Source organism: Monopterus albus, unplaced genomic scaffold (genome assembly GCF_001952655.1).
Source record: "Monopterus albus unplaced genomic scaffold, M_albus_1.0 scaffold13.1, whole genome shotgun sequence".
In the NCBI taxonomy this organism is placed as follows: domain Eukaryota; kingdom Metazoa; phylum Chordata; class Actinopteri; order Synbranchiformes; family Synbranchidae; genus Monopterus; species Monopterus albus.
In genome coordinates this window covers 662,856-675,051 of record NW_018127893.1, presented here as the reverse complement: position 1 = coordinate 675,051, position 12,196 = coordinate 662,856, and the positions used below count along the sequence as shown (strand labels likewise).

The window sequence follows — 12,196 nt, the reverse complement described above, 5'->3', positions numbered from 1 at the left end:
TACTGGCGCGCTGTTCGGATGGTATTCCAGGAAAAGAGGAAAAGGAGAGGGATGACAGCCGTGACTGGAGCTCTGATGTAGACTCTGATCTCTCCATGGCTATAAAGACAAGACAAACATCCCAGTCTGCGTGGCTGTGAATATGAAACCCCGCCCCTTCCAGCCACAGTGATGTGATGGCACACTCCTATTAGCCTGTAAAGCAGGCTGGATACACGAAACAAACTGCTGCTTGGCATAAAGGGCCACGCTAACCATAATACAGGCTTGAGAATTAACACCTAAAGCTAAAGAAACCAACTGTGTGAACATGTAGTTAACTAGCTACGTCCAGGTAAACTGACATTAGCTTGCAGCTGGCTAGCTAGCTAGCTACTAGCTACCTAGCTAGCAGAAAAAGTGCAGGTGAAGCTGCGAACACACCAGGCACGAGCTTATCTTACCACGGTGTAAGTTAATGATGATAACCTGATAGTTCGATACCGTTCTACCTCCGTCCAACTCAGACCAAGGAGAAATACGCCTACATATCACTGCAGTCGTGTGGCGGATATCGCCACACCGCTGTTGCTTGATAAGAGGAAAAAAAAGACAAATGTTTGACACTTCCGTGTTTTTACGACTGTTGACGAAAATCAGCGAATCTTAAACAACCAGATTCGGAGGTGCTATAAACTAATAGTTGCAGCTACAAATGTTATAACCACTATCCTAAGCAAAGTAATGCAAAGAAAGCCTCAGTAGAGACATTTTTCATATTTCTATGTTTGCCTTCTTGTGTCCGTGGCCTATGTTTCATTAGTCTTTATGTTTTAGTAGGCTACTCTTTTTTTTCTTGTGGATATTTGGAAATGTATTTGACAGTGAAAGGAGGTCTGATATGAAATCAAGACAGGACATACATTTTTTAAAATTACTTTATTATGCTTTTGCAATATGTAACAAAAATATTTCCACTATTGCTTTTTGTGCATTGTAAAAAGTCATGATTTTCACGTATTTACCTAATATTTAGGTATAAAATACTGAGGAAAGCAAATAACTGCAGGTATCGCAAAATACACTGTTTAGTCCTTTAAATGTATTTTTGCAAATAATGCATTATAATTATACATTTTATAACATATAATCTATATGTGTAACATGAGGTATACAACATTAAACTCACAGCTGATGAAACTTACACACTGGGATGTAATCTTCTAATTTTACTGGTGTCTTCAGCAGTGATTTGTATGCTGCAGAGATGCACTGCTGCATAGATGTATTGCTTGATAGAAAGCACAGCAGTGGTGTCTCCTTGGTCTGGGCATCAGTGAGAGAAATCCAGGGAAAAGGCCTTTGATTAAAAAAAAAAAAAAAGCAAAGCAATATTTTTAAATTAGTGATTTTTTTTCAATTTCTTTCATCTTTCCTCATATAACACATTTTTCTATGCAATACGGTGCAATAATACTGCAGTACAGTGAAAGTAACTGCTTGATCTGTGAGGAATTACATTTTATTATCTAGACAGGACTAACAGGAGTAAAATACATTCTTGAGCGATACAGTGTTACACTCACTCCTCTGTAAGAAGGGAAGATGCATAAGATGAACTGATGAAATTCTGAGCATTTAATTGGACAGCGAGTGTCGATTTCTCTTTGAAGAGGCTGTTGATCAGAGACAGGGCATCACAAGAGCCCAGACCAGCAGAAGTGCAGATATTTAGTAGGCTGTACAACACTACGCACACCCAGTTCAAACCCAGAGATATGCCACCTGTATTAGGAAGTCACAGGAATACAGCTCAATTAATATAAATGATGTCAAATCAAGGGTGAAGCCCTGCTACAACAAATGTTTACTCTAACATCTTATATAACATGACAACTTTAAATGCAGGCTCTGAGAAAGAACATGACATACCAGTCATTGTAACAGGACATGATGCCGCTATCAGCAAAGGGTCCTTCAAAGCAGTGGTCAAGTGACTGCAGGACAGCCACACATCTGCAGTGTCACAAGCCACAAAGTCATACTGTGGTCTTACAATGAAGTCGTGCCCAAGAAGTCTAGCCAACCTGACAGAGACATGTAAAAGATGAGGGCCTCCTTGACTGAAAATCAAAAACATCAGTTGCATGTGTGTGGTAGTACCTGGTGACCGGCACAGCAGAGGTGAAGCTGTACACAAGGCAGTGTTTTGACAGATGAGAGTGGAGATCAGCACAGACTCTGGGGAGGTGAGATGGCAGACAGCAGAGAAACAAAATGTCGGACCATGCTGCCAGTCTGCGATTGTCAAAGAAACATTCAACCCCCGTCTTTACAAATTTCACTGAAATATACAAGCAACAAAACAAGTTTAAGGACAGGGTCTAGCTTGTATAGGCTACTGTAAATACAGCTGTTTTAGTATATAAGGATCTAAGATCAATGTGCAGTAGTTAACATTGCATCTTGTTTAATCATTTTTGGACTTTCTGAACATCTGAGAAAGAAAAACCCTTTTTACTTGCAATAAGATCAGGGTACCTGCAGATTCTGGTCTTCTAGTGGAGACTTGAATGTGTGATGATTTGATGCCAGTCATTTCCAGGAGGGAGAGGAGCAACTGTTTTCCCATGTGACCCATCCCAAGTATCCCCACACAGAGGTCATGGTGTCCTCCTGATGCCACCGAGTCTCTTTTTGCAGTGTGACTTTTGATGATACACCTAACCGTGTAGCCACCAGTTAGGGTGATTATACAGTATCATAAAGCACGCTAACAAACATTGTAATTTTTTTTTGATAAAACACTAAAAACAGACCAGCAGATGCATTACCTCAGTGAGTGGACCAGATTGCACAGGTAAACCGCGTGCGCACATCCGCAAAATGTCAGGCCCGCCGATCTCGCACGAAGGTAAAGTAACTTTTCGTCATCTTCATTTAGTCCAGTCTCAAAAGCGAAACTACTCAAACCAGAAATTATGTCCATCTTTGTAGAAAGTGGACATCGACAGGCTTTACAACCAAGTGTTGCCATGCCAATATTACCAACTTCCGATTTAACGGGGGTCATATTTCAAAATAAAACGATTCCCGACAACGCTGCACGTTCAGAATAAAAGCAAGAGTTACAGAGCTGCGAATCAAAAATAAAATATCTACATTTCTTTGTTATGAAAACGAAATCTGAAACAGAAAATCCATACATAACCTGACCCATCCACCCCACCCCAAGGGGTCCCATATCAGACTGTGTGGATATAATAGTAGCACAAGAAGTCAATTACATTAATATTATGAAAAGCAAGCCACACTATGGAATTGAACCATTTTTATTCCCCTTTCATGCTTTTAAAATTCAATAATTATCTGTACACTTATGTACAAGAAATACTATTCTTTTCACATAAACCAGAGAACGAACAAATTAGATATCTGCAACACATATTACACCAAATATCTATAGTGTTACATACACTTAAAAAATCATTGAGCAGAATATTAAGACTTTGCTTGAAGTCCTTGAATAGAATATTTTTGTGCATACATTTTTTGTGTATCCACAATTTGAAAATGGAAGTGCCAAACTAAAACATTTACAGTTCTAAATTCAATAAGCAGCCTTTTCAGGACAGCAGCTTTTGTAAGAATTGGGCAATCTTCCCTTTTATGATTCATTTGTGCAGCAACCCTTCAAGTTACTTAAAAGTGCTGATTACAGAACTTTACATTTTTGTAACACTGTTTCTGTGCTCTCTTTATATTTGCATGAAATGTTACACATTAGGAATATTTACAGTAAATAATGAGGCTCAAATATAGTGAATGTTATATATAAATTAAGGTTCATTACACCTATGTTAGTGTTTGCTGACACCAAGTAGGATAACAGAATGTAACCACACACGACTTGTAAACAGAGCTGTTTGAAGCTAATGTTTGCACCTGATGAGACAACAGCCTATTTCTTCAGTTATGATTTTAAATTTAAAATGCCATTATCTATCCTACAACAGAACATAAATCCACATAGACATCATTTGATTCATTTATTCATCTCTCACACACACACACACACACACACACACACACACAGCTGGACAATGCTGACAACCTTGAAGGCACTGTGAGGGAACTGATAAGCTGAATCACAGTAGCTGAAACTGCCACAAGATGAACAGTGTTTTGTTTTACACCAGGGCTGTGATGTACCTGTGAGATACTCCTCTTGCTCTGATAGCGCACACTTCTTCACTTCACTTATCAGCTGTTGCTTCAGTCACCATATTACAATAAGAATTATTCCTCGCCCTGCCTCCATTTCTGTGACTCTTCCTGACGTGCATCAGGGTGAATCTGGTTCCTCATCCCACCCAAGACATTAGAGGTTGCTTCAGTGGCCATAATGATCGGTTTGACTACTGCTGGTGGCAGCTGGCGGAGAACTCCACCGACTGCCCCCGTCATCCCACGCTGCTCGTGCTCCCGGGTGGCCGTGTCATAGATGGTCAGTGCAGTATCTGTGATCCCCTGCAGATGGAAACACCATAAAATTCTCATTAAAAAGGTGTCTTTCCATTAATGTCAATGCAGTGAAAGTTTCCATTTGAGCTTCAGGTTCATGTACCTCTTTAACCACAGTGTAGGCTTTGGCTACACCTTCCCTCAGGTCAACGGGCTGATGAGCCAATCCATAATGGGAGAACCGTTTTATCTTCTTTGTGTCTCTCTCATCAGGTACTGGAGACACCATGTCATATGCCGTCTCAGCTGCTGCCTCAAAAAAAAAAAAGTAGACAAAACCATTTATTTGTCTGATGCTTTTGTGAATAAAGCTTTCCAGTGACAGTGGAAAGGCATGCTTACTTGTATAGTCCGCACCATCCTGTTGGTGAGCTCCAGAGCAGCCATTGCAGTAGAAGTGCCAAAAGAGGCTGTTCCGCGCTGGAACCCGCGCACTATCCGGCCATCCTTCCTATACTGCTCAATAGGGAGCCAGACCAAGTCTCTGAATCCCTGAACTGAACAAACATTTATGTTAAGAACAGGGAAATACACCACATGGGAGATACACCTGGATCAGTACACTTACAGTATGTACTTTAAATGACTGTCAGAGCAGCTTATTAATGGAATCATAAATTACATGAATTACATAAATGCATATGAAAACACCAAAAAGCCTGCGACTGGATTAAGAACATGTGTTGCACTCACCCAACTGCACCAGAGAGTGAATAGGTCCCACACCACCCAGTAGACCTGGAAGCTGGTTCTTCTTTATGTCATTTAACCACTCGTTTATTGCATAGGAAAACAGCTTATCCACGCCTAATAATCTGAAATACAAACAAGTAATTAGTGTATTAGGGAAACTATAAGTGAACAAATGTGATATAATTTATTGTGGTGTGTTAAAGAATTCAGAATAAGAATTTCATATGATAGTGTGCTGAGATAAACATACCCTTGTCGATAGCACAACTGTCTCAGTTTTAGCTCTGAACAATTCAGCTGTGTCAACCCGATAATGATCCCTGCAAACGTTCCCTGAAACACAGCAGTCACACTCATTCATAAAGCACAAATAACTTCATGTGGAAATGGAAAGTGCAGTTAGACCATGTACCTGTTCCATTGACACATGCTTCCCATGGTAATCTAAGCGAATGGGAACTTCAGAGGTAAATCGGAACTCTCTGTTAGGGAAAAGAAAATAAGTTACCAAAGACAAAAAAAAAGCAATTCAATTATTTCTTCAAAGGTGTTTTTAGTTATTTTCCCACAGACCTAAAAAATATTGGCTGCTCGGTGAATGATGAAGCAGAGGTTTCACTGTCAGTCACTTCCTCCCTGCCAGATGTAGAGAAACCATTGTGGATCAAGCGTCTCTGAGCAGGCACTGAGATGATTGGGGCCAGGTTCTGGCTGCTGCCAGTGTGTTTGGAGAAGCTACAAGAGATCTCTGGGGCAGCTGCTTTCTTTGTGGAAATGCAAACAGCTGCAGAACAAAATATTATCAGGAGCCATGGATGGATGTAATGTATACAACAAAGAATGCTTGAAATGTCATTTTTACCTTCTTGAGCAGGAGGTGAGAAAAACTCGACTTCAGTAGCAAGACTAGTAAAGAAGTCCTTCAAGAAGAATAGTGCATCCTTCAAACAAAAAGAACACAGGACTGTCACTTGTTGTTACTGAGGATGCTAAGTTTGCCATCTGTACCTGAATCCTTTACCTGATCAATATTGAGGCGAAGTGGCATCAAGGAAACACGTAAACAGCACTCCTGAGGGGCCTGCCCTGACTCTGGACACATGTGCAATGCCTTAACTGTCAACTAAGAGCAAAAGCACATGAGATCACACCAGGTTGAGACTTATCTTGGTCAATGTGAGTGCGTTGCCTTTCTTACCATGTTAGAATGGGCTTTTCGGGGCATTTCTTTGCTAGAGTACAAGTAGAGGAACTTGTTCATCTGTGACGTAGCCAGTCTGTCGCGAATCTCCAAGTCCTGCACAACAAACACCTGCCGGGAAACTGGCTGGTCCACTGCAGACCCAGAAGTCACCTGGGCCTGTGGGTACACCTCATGTTGAAATCTCACCTGTGGCAAAGGAAAAGGCAGCTAACAATAAAGAAATGACCCAAGACACTGGTATGATGTGACTGAGTGTATCATTATAAACTGGAAACATAACTTTACCTTGCTGAGTTGGATCTCCATCAGGACATCGGGGTTCCTTCCTTTTCCACCTCCTGCTCGTCCTGAAGCCTTGGTCTGTCTGACTGGAGTTTGGGAGGGAGAGCTACGAGGTGTCGCCCTGCAAGGCAGAGAAAAGAATAAAAATTAAATGTCTACTTCCCTTTGAGCAAAGTCAACCATTGTGTGAACGGTTAAACAGTTCATGGCTCACCCCCGGCTTCTAGCAGGAGAGGCTGTGAAAGTTGCGCTCCCAAAGTCCTTCCCGCCATAAAGATGCCAGATGACAGAGATCTCCTTGATGAGGTAGCGCACCTCTGGAATGGGAAAGTTCATGGCTCCACGACTGGAATCACTCCCATCCAGTGGCTGACTGAAATGATCATCTTTGATTTCCACTGGGTCTGAGGTAAGCTGCTTTACTACTGGCTCCTGATCACGATCCTGAAACACGTGGTGTGGACAAACACAGCTTTTGCAAAAATCTGTCACTTACTGTGTTACAAATCCATAAATGTGTGATTGAGATAACCTCACCTCTCCTCTGGAACCTGGTGTTTCCAGGATACAAAAATCATCTGTCTCTTGGGCCAGGTTAGGGACGGGGGTGATGAGAGGAGAGTGAAGCATTGGATAAGTGGGGCTCGCATCTTGGTTAAAATTTCCACTCTCATCTGGGAACAGGAACAGGTCTGAGCAAGGAGGGTCATGGTCCTGACTCCACTCCTCATATGTACCTGTAGATGTGTGAAAAGATAGAAGATCTTGTTAAGTTATATAATTCATATAACTGGAATCTTTAGTAAACAAAGGCCTCACCATTTTGCTGTTGACCTGCTGGATGCTGCCCATCAGTCTCCTCCATAGCTTCACTCATCAAATCCTGCAACATCTGCTGCTCAGTTGCAGCAAGCAGCTGAGCCTGGGATGTAGGGCGACCAGGAAACTCCGCCTGTCCAAAACACACTCAAACTAATCACGAAGGAATGGTAGGATTATGAAATCATATTTTAACTGTGTAATTATGGCTAATGAAAGGTATCACTGCTGACCTTAGTTCTTTGTGAAGCGAGGTTGTGCTTGCCCTCTGGTTCTGAAGGGGGCAGCAAGTCTCCATAACTCGCCACATACTGAATAAGGTTCATGAGAGCGGCACAGGAGTCCGAACACGTTCTGATGTGAATGACATCACTGGAACAGCGCAGCTCAAATCTGGGCTCAGACTATCACCCAAGAGACAACGAAAAGGTATACAGAAATGTGTGACCCTTGCTCTTGAGAGAAAACGTCAAAAATGTCATTTAACCCTTACCAGTTTTCCATCCACTCCAGGTTTGACAGCGGTAATCCTCAACTCTAGTGTTCCCATGTCTACCACTTGAACATAGTCTGTGATAAAAAAAAAAAGGTCACTGGACAGAGCTACATTTTTAACATTTCAAGCCATTTATTTAAGATTATAACTGAAGACAACTTACCACGTGCTAGATTAACAGAGACTGCGTTACTCTTGTCTGAGAGAAACAAAGCAGCGTCATCCAAAATGATCCTGTAAACAACATGATTTACTTAGCAAAGACAATTTTTTCTTTAACTCAGCCACAATTACATCTCTCAATTCTGTACCGAGTCAAAGCTGGTAGGCTGTTAATACCTGAGTGTTGAAGAAGAGTGGTCTAAAGAGACGCTGCTGGAGATGCTGAAAGTTTCTACGACCAACAGTGACCTTAGAGGCAGGTAAAGAGGTCTGTGGGTGAAAAAAATTCAAATGCCACATTAGAATAAATGCAAGGAAAATATATAACCTTTAATGAGTTGAAGTGTTAAGTTGTTCTTTACCTGTAGTCCAGAGAGCAGCTCCACAGATGTAGATGTAGGGTGGCGACAGATGTCGGAGGGGCGTAACCCAACACAGGTTCATCAGACACATTCAGGAAGTCGACAATCTGTTGTACCACATTAGCAGGAATTACAAATGTTGGATTTTCTAGCATTACATATTCTTCAAATGTCCCCTGAGCATGTCATATTAAGATAAACAAATATAATCTGCTGTAAGCATTAGTGAGATGGTAGCCACAGCGTGTCCTACCTGATCATACCAGCCCAGGCTAGGAGGGACCACTCTGTGCTGGAGTGTGGCACCTCTCACTCCAACAGAAACCAGAAATTCCTGCATAAAAATACACGCATAACACAATGAGCCCCGCCGCCCCCACCAAAAACAAAACATAACAAAAAAAACTGCCGAAATACCACTGCATACTAAGCAAAATCAAGCTGACTGACACACGTTATACTACAGCAGCTAAAATAAGGCAAACCCTTGACTAAATATGATTTTATATAAAAGGTGTGCTAAAAAAGATGCTACTGCACAATTGGAGTTTCCAGAATATGGAAAATTTGCATACAATATAATCTTTCCCACAAGAGAAATGTTGACTCAGCTGCTCATTATTTAAATACTGAAGCGGTGTATGAGATACCTGTTTTAAAGAATAAGGCCGGCCATTTTCTATATTATTTATTTTCAACACTCCCCATACAGAGAATGTCCGTTAGCGTGTCAGTACTGGACCAGCTTATTCGTCTGTCATAGACAGGCTACCTGTCAGTGATTTCAGTACTCTACCTTGACATTACGTTCTGAATTCGGTGATGAGATTTTGACAGCGACAGACACCATGCTGCGGGCCTCCAAACCAATACCCTCTGAGGGTGTTGAAGATCTCTCAGAAGATGTGTCTGACTGGTAGATGGTTGGCTCTAGCCAATGGGGATGTGTCCTGCACGGCAGTTTGATGTCTGAAACAGAGGTGCCTCCATCCACAAGTCCTGTTTAACAGAGTGAGACATCAATGAAAAGGCACAAGTACATAAATGACACATCAACAGTAATGCACACACAGTTTAGCTGCATTGTAGTGCTCTCTGTATATTTTAGGTCAAATATCTTCAACATATAATCAACATCACAGTAAATAAGTGCAGCTGGCTTACCTTCGTGATACATGCAAATGCTGCTAGTGTGGAAACAGATGTAGTGTTGGTCTTTGTAGCCTTCATACTGTGTCACACTGAACAGCACAGCATTTTTCACCTCCAGCCAGAACTCACCGTGCTTGTTTTTCAGTACAGATTTTTCCTCCTGCTGGGACAATAGATAGACACTCAGCCCCACTTTCTATAAAACAAGTTGCTAGGAATAGCAAAACAAAAATGTGAAGATATTAAGTGTTATCAAATTGAATGTGAGTTTACCTTAGTGTTAGTCTGAAGAGCCACCAGGCCATGATTGACACTGAGGATGACAGAGAACAGACTCTGGGATGTCTTGCTTTGGGCTTTAGGCTTTTTCTTCTTGCGTGATCTGAGGCCCTGGTCGGAAGCAGGAGAGTAATAGTGCATGGTCTCCTCCTCTGAGCCACTAGTCTCCTCTGCAAGCAACACAACGCACGTTTAAACAAAAGCTGCTGGTTGTTTAAACATGACTTCACAATAGAAGATCCTGCAAACTTTACAAAAGCTTGACCTAATGTCTGAACATGAATGTTTTTTACTGCCTCACCCTCGGGACCCGTAGAGCGGAACTGGCTGAAGCTGTCCTTGGAGTAAGTGTTGATCAACTGACTGGCGACAGAGAGTCCAACTCCGTACGGCATGTTCTCCACAGTCTCCACTGGAGATGGAGCAGTGGGCTCCCACAGAAGCAGGTCATTGTTTACCCTGAAATATCAAGAATAAGCATTTTACATACAGAAGAAGTAAGGAATAGTTAGAGCATGTCAGACTATAGTAGATGCCAGAACAGAAATGTACTATGAGTTCAAACAACAAAATGGCAAGTTCGAAGTGACACAATTACACTTCTCAACATGTTGATTACCAGCTACTACAGGGGCATATTGTACATGTACAAAACTTTTTAAAGTCAGGTGTTTTAAGCCGGCTACAGTATAACCCAAAATTTCTTTTTATGACAAATCTTTATCCTAATACTGTATATACCTGTTTTGTTTTGCTGCATTTTTATTGCCATGATGGCATTTATCACTACCTCTGTCAAGGAGGTCGTGATTTTTTTCACTTGTTTGTTCACTGCATAACACAAAAAGTAATGAATGGATTTTGATGAAATTTGAACAGTAGAGTATGGCCCATGGTACAATCCATTAGATTCTGGTGCTGACCTGGATTACAATCTGGATCCAAGAATTTTTTTTAAAGATTCCTCACCGTTGTGAGATAGGGCCAATTTCACTACTTCATACACAATGCCTATAATGCTTGGACAAAAAATGCATAGTAACATCCACATAATATCGAGCACACACCAAAGTATGGCCCTGTTTAGACTTGGTTTTAAAATGTGTCTTGGACGATCGGCGCACAAGTCAAGCCGAGACACATTACCATTTACAGCTGTCAATATAGATACATCTCACAGGTGACCACTTGTGTTCAGATTTCACTACTGCTGTGACACTTCTGCTTAAATATCAAATGGCCAAGGGTGCAACTACTGCTTCAGTCTGTTACCAGACAAGTGCCAGTAGTCTCCCTATCCAAAGAAGCAGCAGAAGACAAGCGTCAGATTTGTACATGGATGTATTATGAAAGCTTTAGCAATACATTGATGGATTTATATAGGCTATTTCTCTGCATTTTTTTCTTTTTTGGCTCACTCTCCCCAAAACAACAACACATCCTGCACCAATGACACGTTTTCCTTGAACAGCATTGTCAGGGATGCATCAGGACACATTAGCGTTTACACTACAGAAAATATGTGGTCAAATGTGTTCCAGACCAGTTCAGCAAGTGGTTTCAGTGATCAGATCACAATCCATCTTGGTGGTTGTTTACACTCTTAAGGTCACAGTTAAAAGTCTTGTAGGCCGGTGAGTGTATATGCATATAATATTTATTTATTTATATTTATATTACTAATATTGCTTTAAGGTGGAAATGTATTATAAGGACAGTGAACTGCCTCAGCAGAGATTTACACTTCCTTAGTGTTGTGGAGTTTTACAAACTCCATACCTGTTGTGCAGTTTTTCATAAAATGCCTTGCTGGGGAGTGCTAATTGCACATTAGGGAAACACAACTCAAGGACAAAACGAGAGTTGTTCATGTTTTTTTCCTGGAACTCCGTCATTTCGGCAACATCCCCAGGAATGACCATCTGGAATAAAAAAAATAAAAATAATCATAAACATGGGCTGGGCCCATAACCACCTGCACTGTCAACAGCTTAGATATGGAAAGCAGTGCTCATGTTGGTGTTTGCATAATGATGCATCTGTCATAGATTTGAATGCATATCAGAGGAAATCCTCATTCTCAAATGCCAATTTATTCATAGGCACCAAGCCCACCTGCCTCGGTAGACCAATGCCATCACCAAAACTGCAACACAACTTCTTCACTTTAAAAAGCAATGCTTTCAAATATAACAAAATATGTCTGCTGCAACATCTCCTATAATGTCACTGAAGGTTTAAATT

General features: G+C 41.3%; 2 protein-coding genes across 8 annotated transcripts in view; both read right to left on the bottom strand.

Moving 5' to 3' along the window:
* tmed8 (transmembrane p24 trafficking protein 8) overlaps positions 1-3,025 on the bottom strand; it is a 5,563-nt gene extending 2,538 nt beyond the window's left edge. The window contains exons 1-7 of one of the 4 annotated variants that reach the window (XM_020591207.1): positions 2,814-3,025; positions 2,521-2,702; positions 2,143-2,323; positions 1,912-2,066; positions 1,566-1,764; positions 1,185-1,339; positions 8-99 (exon numbers count right to left, since the gene is read on the bottom strand). In XM_020591207.1, coding sequence (XP_020446863.1) covers positions 8-99; positions 1,185-1,339; positions 1,566-1,764; positions 1,912-2,066; positions 2,143-2,323; positions 2,521-2,702; positions 2,814-3,016 — 1,167 coding nt within the window. In that variant the 5' untranslated portion in view covers positions 3,017-3,025. Of the gene's footprint in view, positions 1-7; positions 100-1,184; positions 1,340-1,565; positions 1,765-1,911; positions 2,067-2,142; positions 2,324-2,520; positions 2,703-2,813 lie in introns of those variants that run through there. The other 3 variants (XM_020591204.1, XM_020591205.1, XM_020591206.1) reach the window with 3 other exon arrangements.
* Positions 3,026-3,313: 288 nt separating this feature from the next.
* atg2b (autophagy related 2B) overlaps positions 3,314-12,196 on the bottom strand; it is a 16,725-nt gene continuing 7,842 nt past the window's right edge. For 3 of the 4 annotated variants that reach the window (XM_020590786.1, XM_020590787.1, XM_020590785.1), the window contains 25 exons: positions 11,732-11,874; positions 10,254-10,411; positions 9,947-10,122; positions 9,686-9,836; positions 9,318-9,520; positions 8,775-8,855; positions 8,522-8,628; positions 8,337-8,429; positions 8,161-8,231; positions 7,995-8,071; positions 7,735-7,905; positions 7,502-7,634; positions 7,220-7,419; positions 6,897-7,126; positions 6,686-6,803; positions 6,395-6,586; positions 6,218-6,319; positions 6,059-6,137; positions 5,770-5,980; positions 5,609-5,678; positions 5,447-5,529; positions 5,197-5,318; positions 4,846-5,000; positions 4,607-4,756; positions 3,314-4,509 (listed from right to left, as the gene is read on the bottom strand). In XM_020590786.1, coding sequence (XP_020446442.1) covers positions 4,279-4,509; positions 4,607-4,756; positions 4,846-5,000; positions 5,197-5,318; positions 5,447-5,529; positions 5,609-5,678; positions 5,770-5,980; positions 6,059-6,137; positions 6,218-6,319; positions 6,395-6,586; positions 6,686-6,803; positions 6,897-7,126; positions 7,220-7,419; positions 7,502-7,634; positions 7,735-7,905; positions 7,995-8,071; positions 8,161-8,231; positions 8,337-8,429; positions 8,522-8,628; positions 8,775-8,855; positions 9,318-9,520; positions 9,686-9,836; positions 9,947-10,122; positions 10,254-10,411; positions 11,732-11,874 — 3,507 coding nt within the window. In that variant the 3' untranslated portion in view covers positions 3,314-4,278. The remainder of the gene's footprint in view (positions 4,510-4,606; positions 4,757-4,845; positions 5,001-5,196; positions 5,319-5,446; positions 5,530-5,608; positions 5,679-5,769; positions 5,981-6,058; positions 6,138-6,217; positions 6,320-6,394; positions 6,587-6,685; positions 6,804-6,896; positions 7,127-7,219; positions 7,420-7,501; positions 7,635-7,734; positions 7,906-7,994; positions 8,072-8,160; positions 8,232-8,336; positions 8,430-8,521; positions 8,629-8,774; positions 8,856-9,317; positions 9,521-9,685; positions 9,837-9,946; positions 10,123-10,253; positions 10,412-11,731; positions 11,875-12,196) is intronic. The other variant, XM_020590788.1, reaches the window with a different exon arrangement.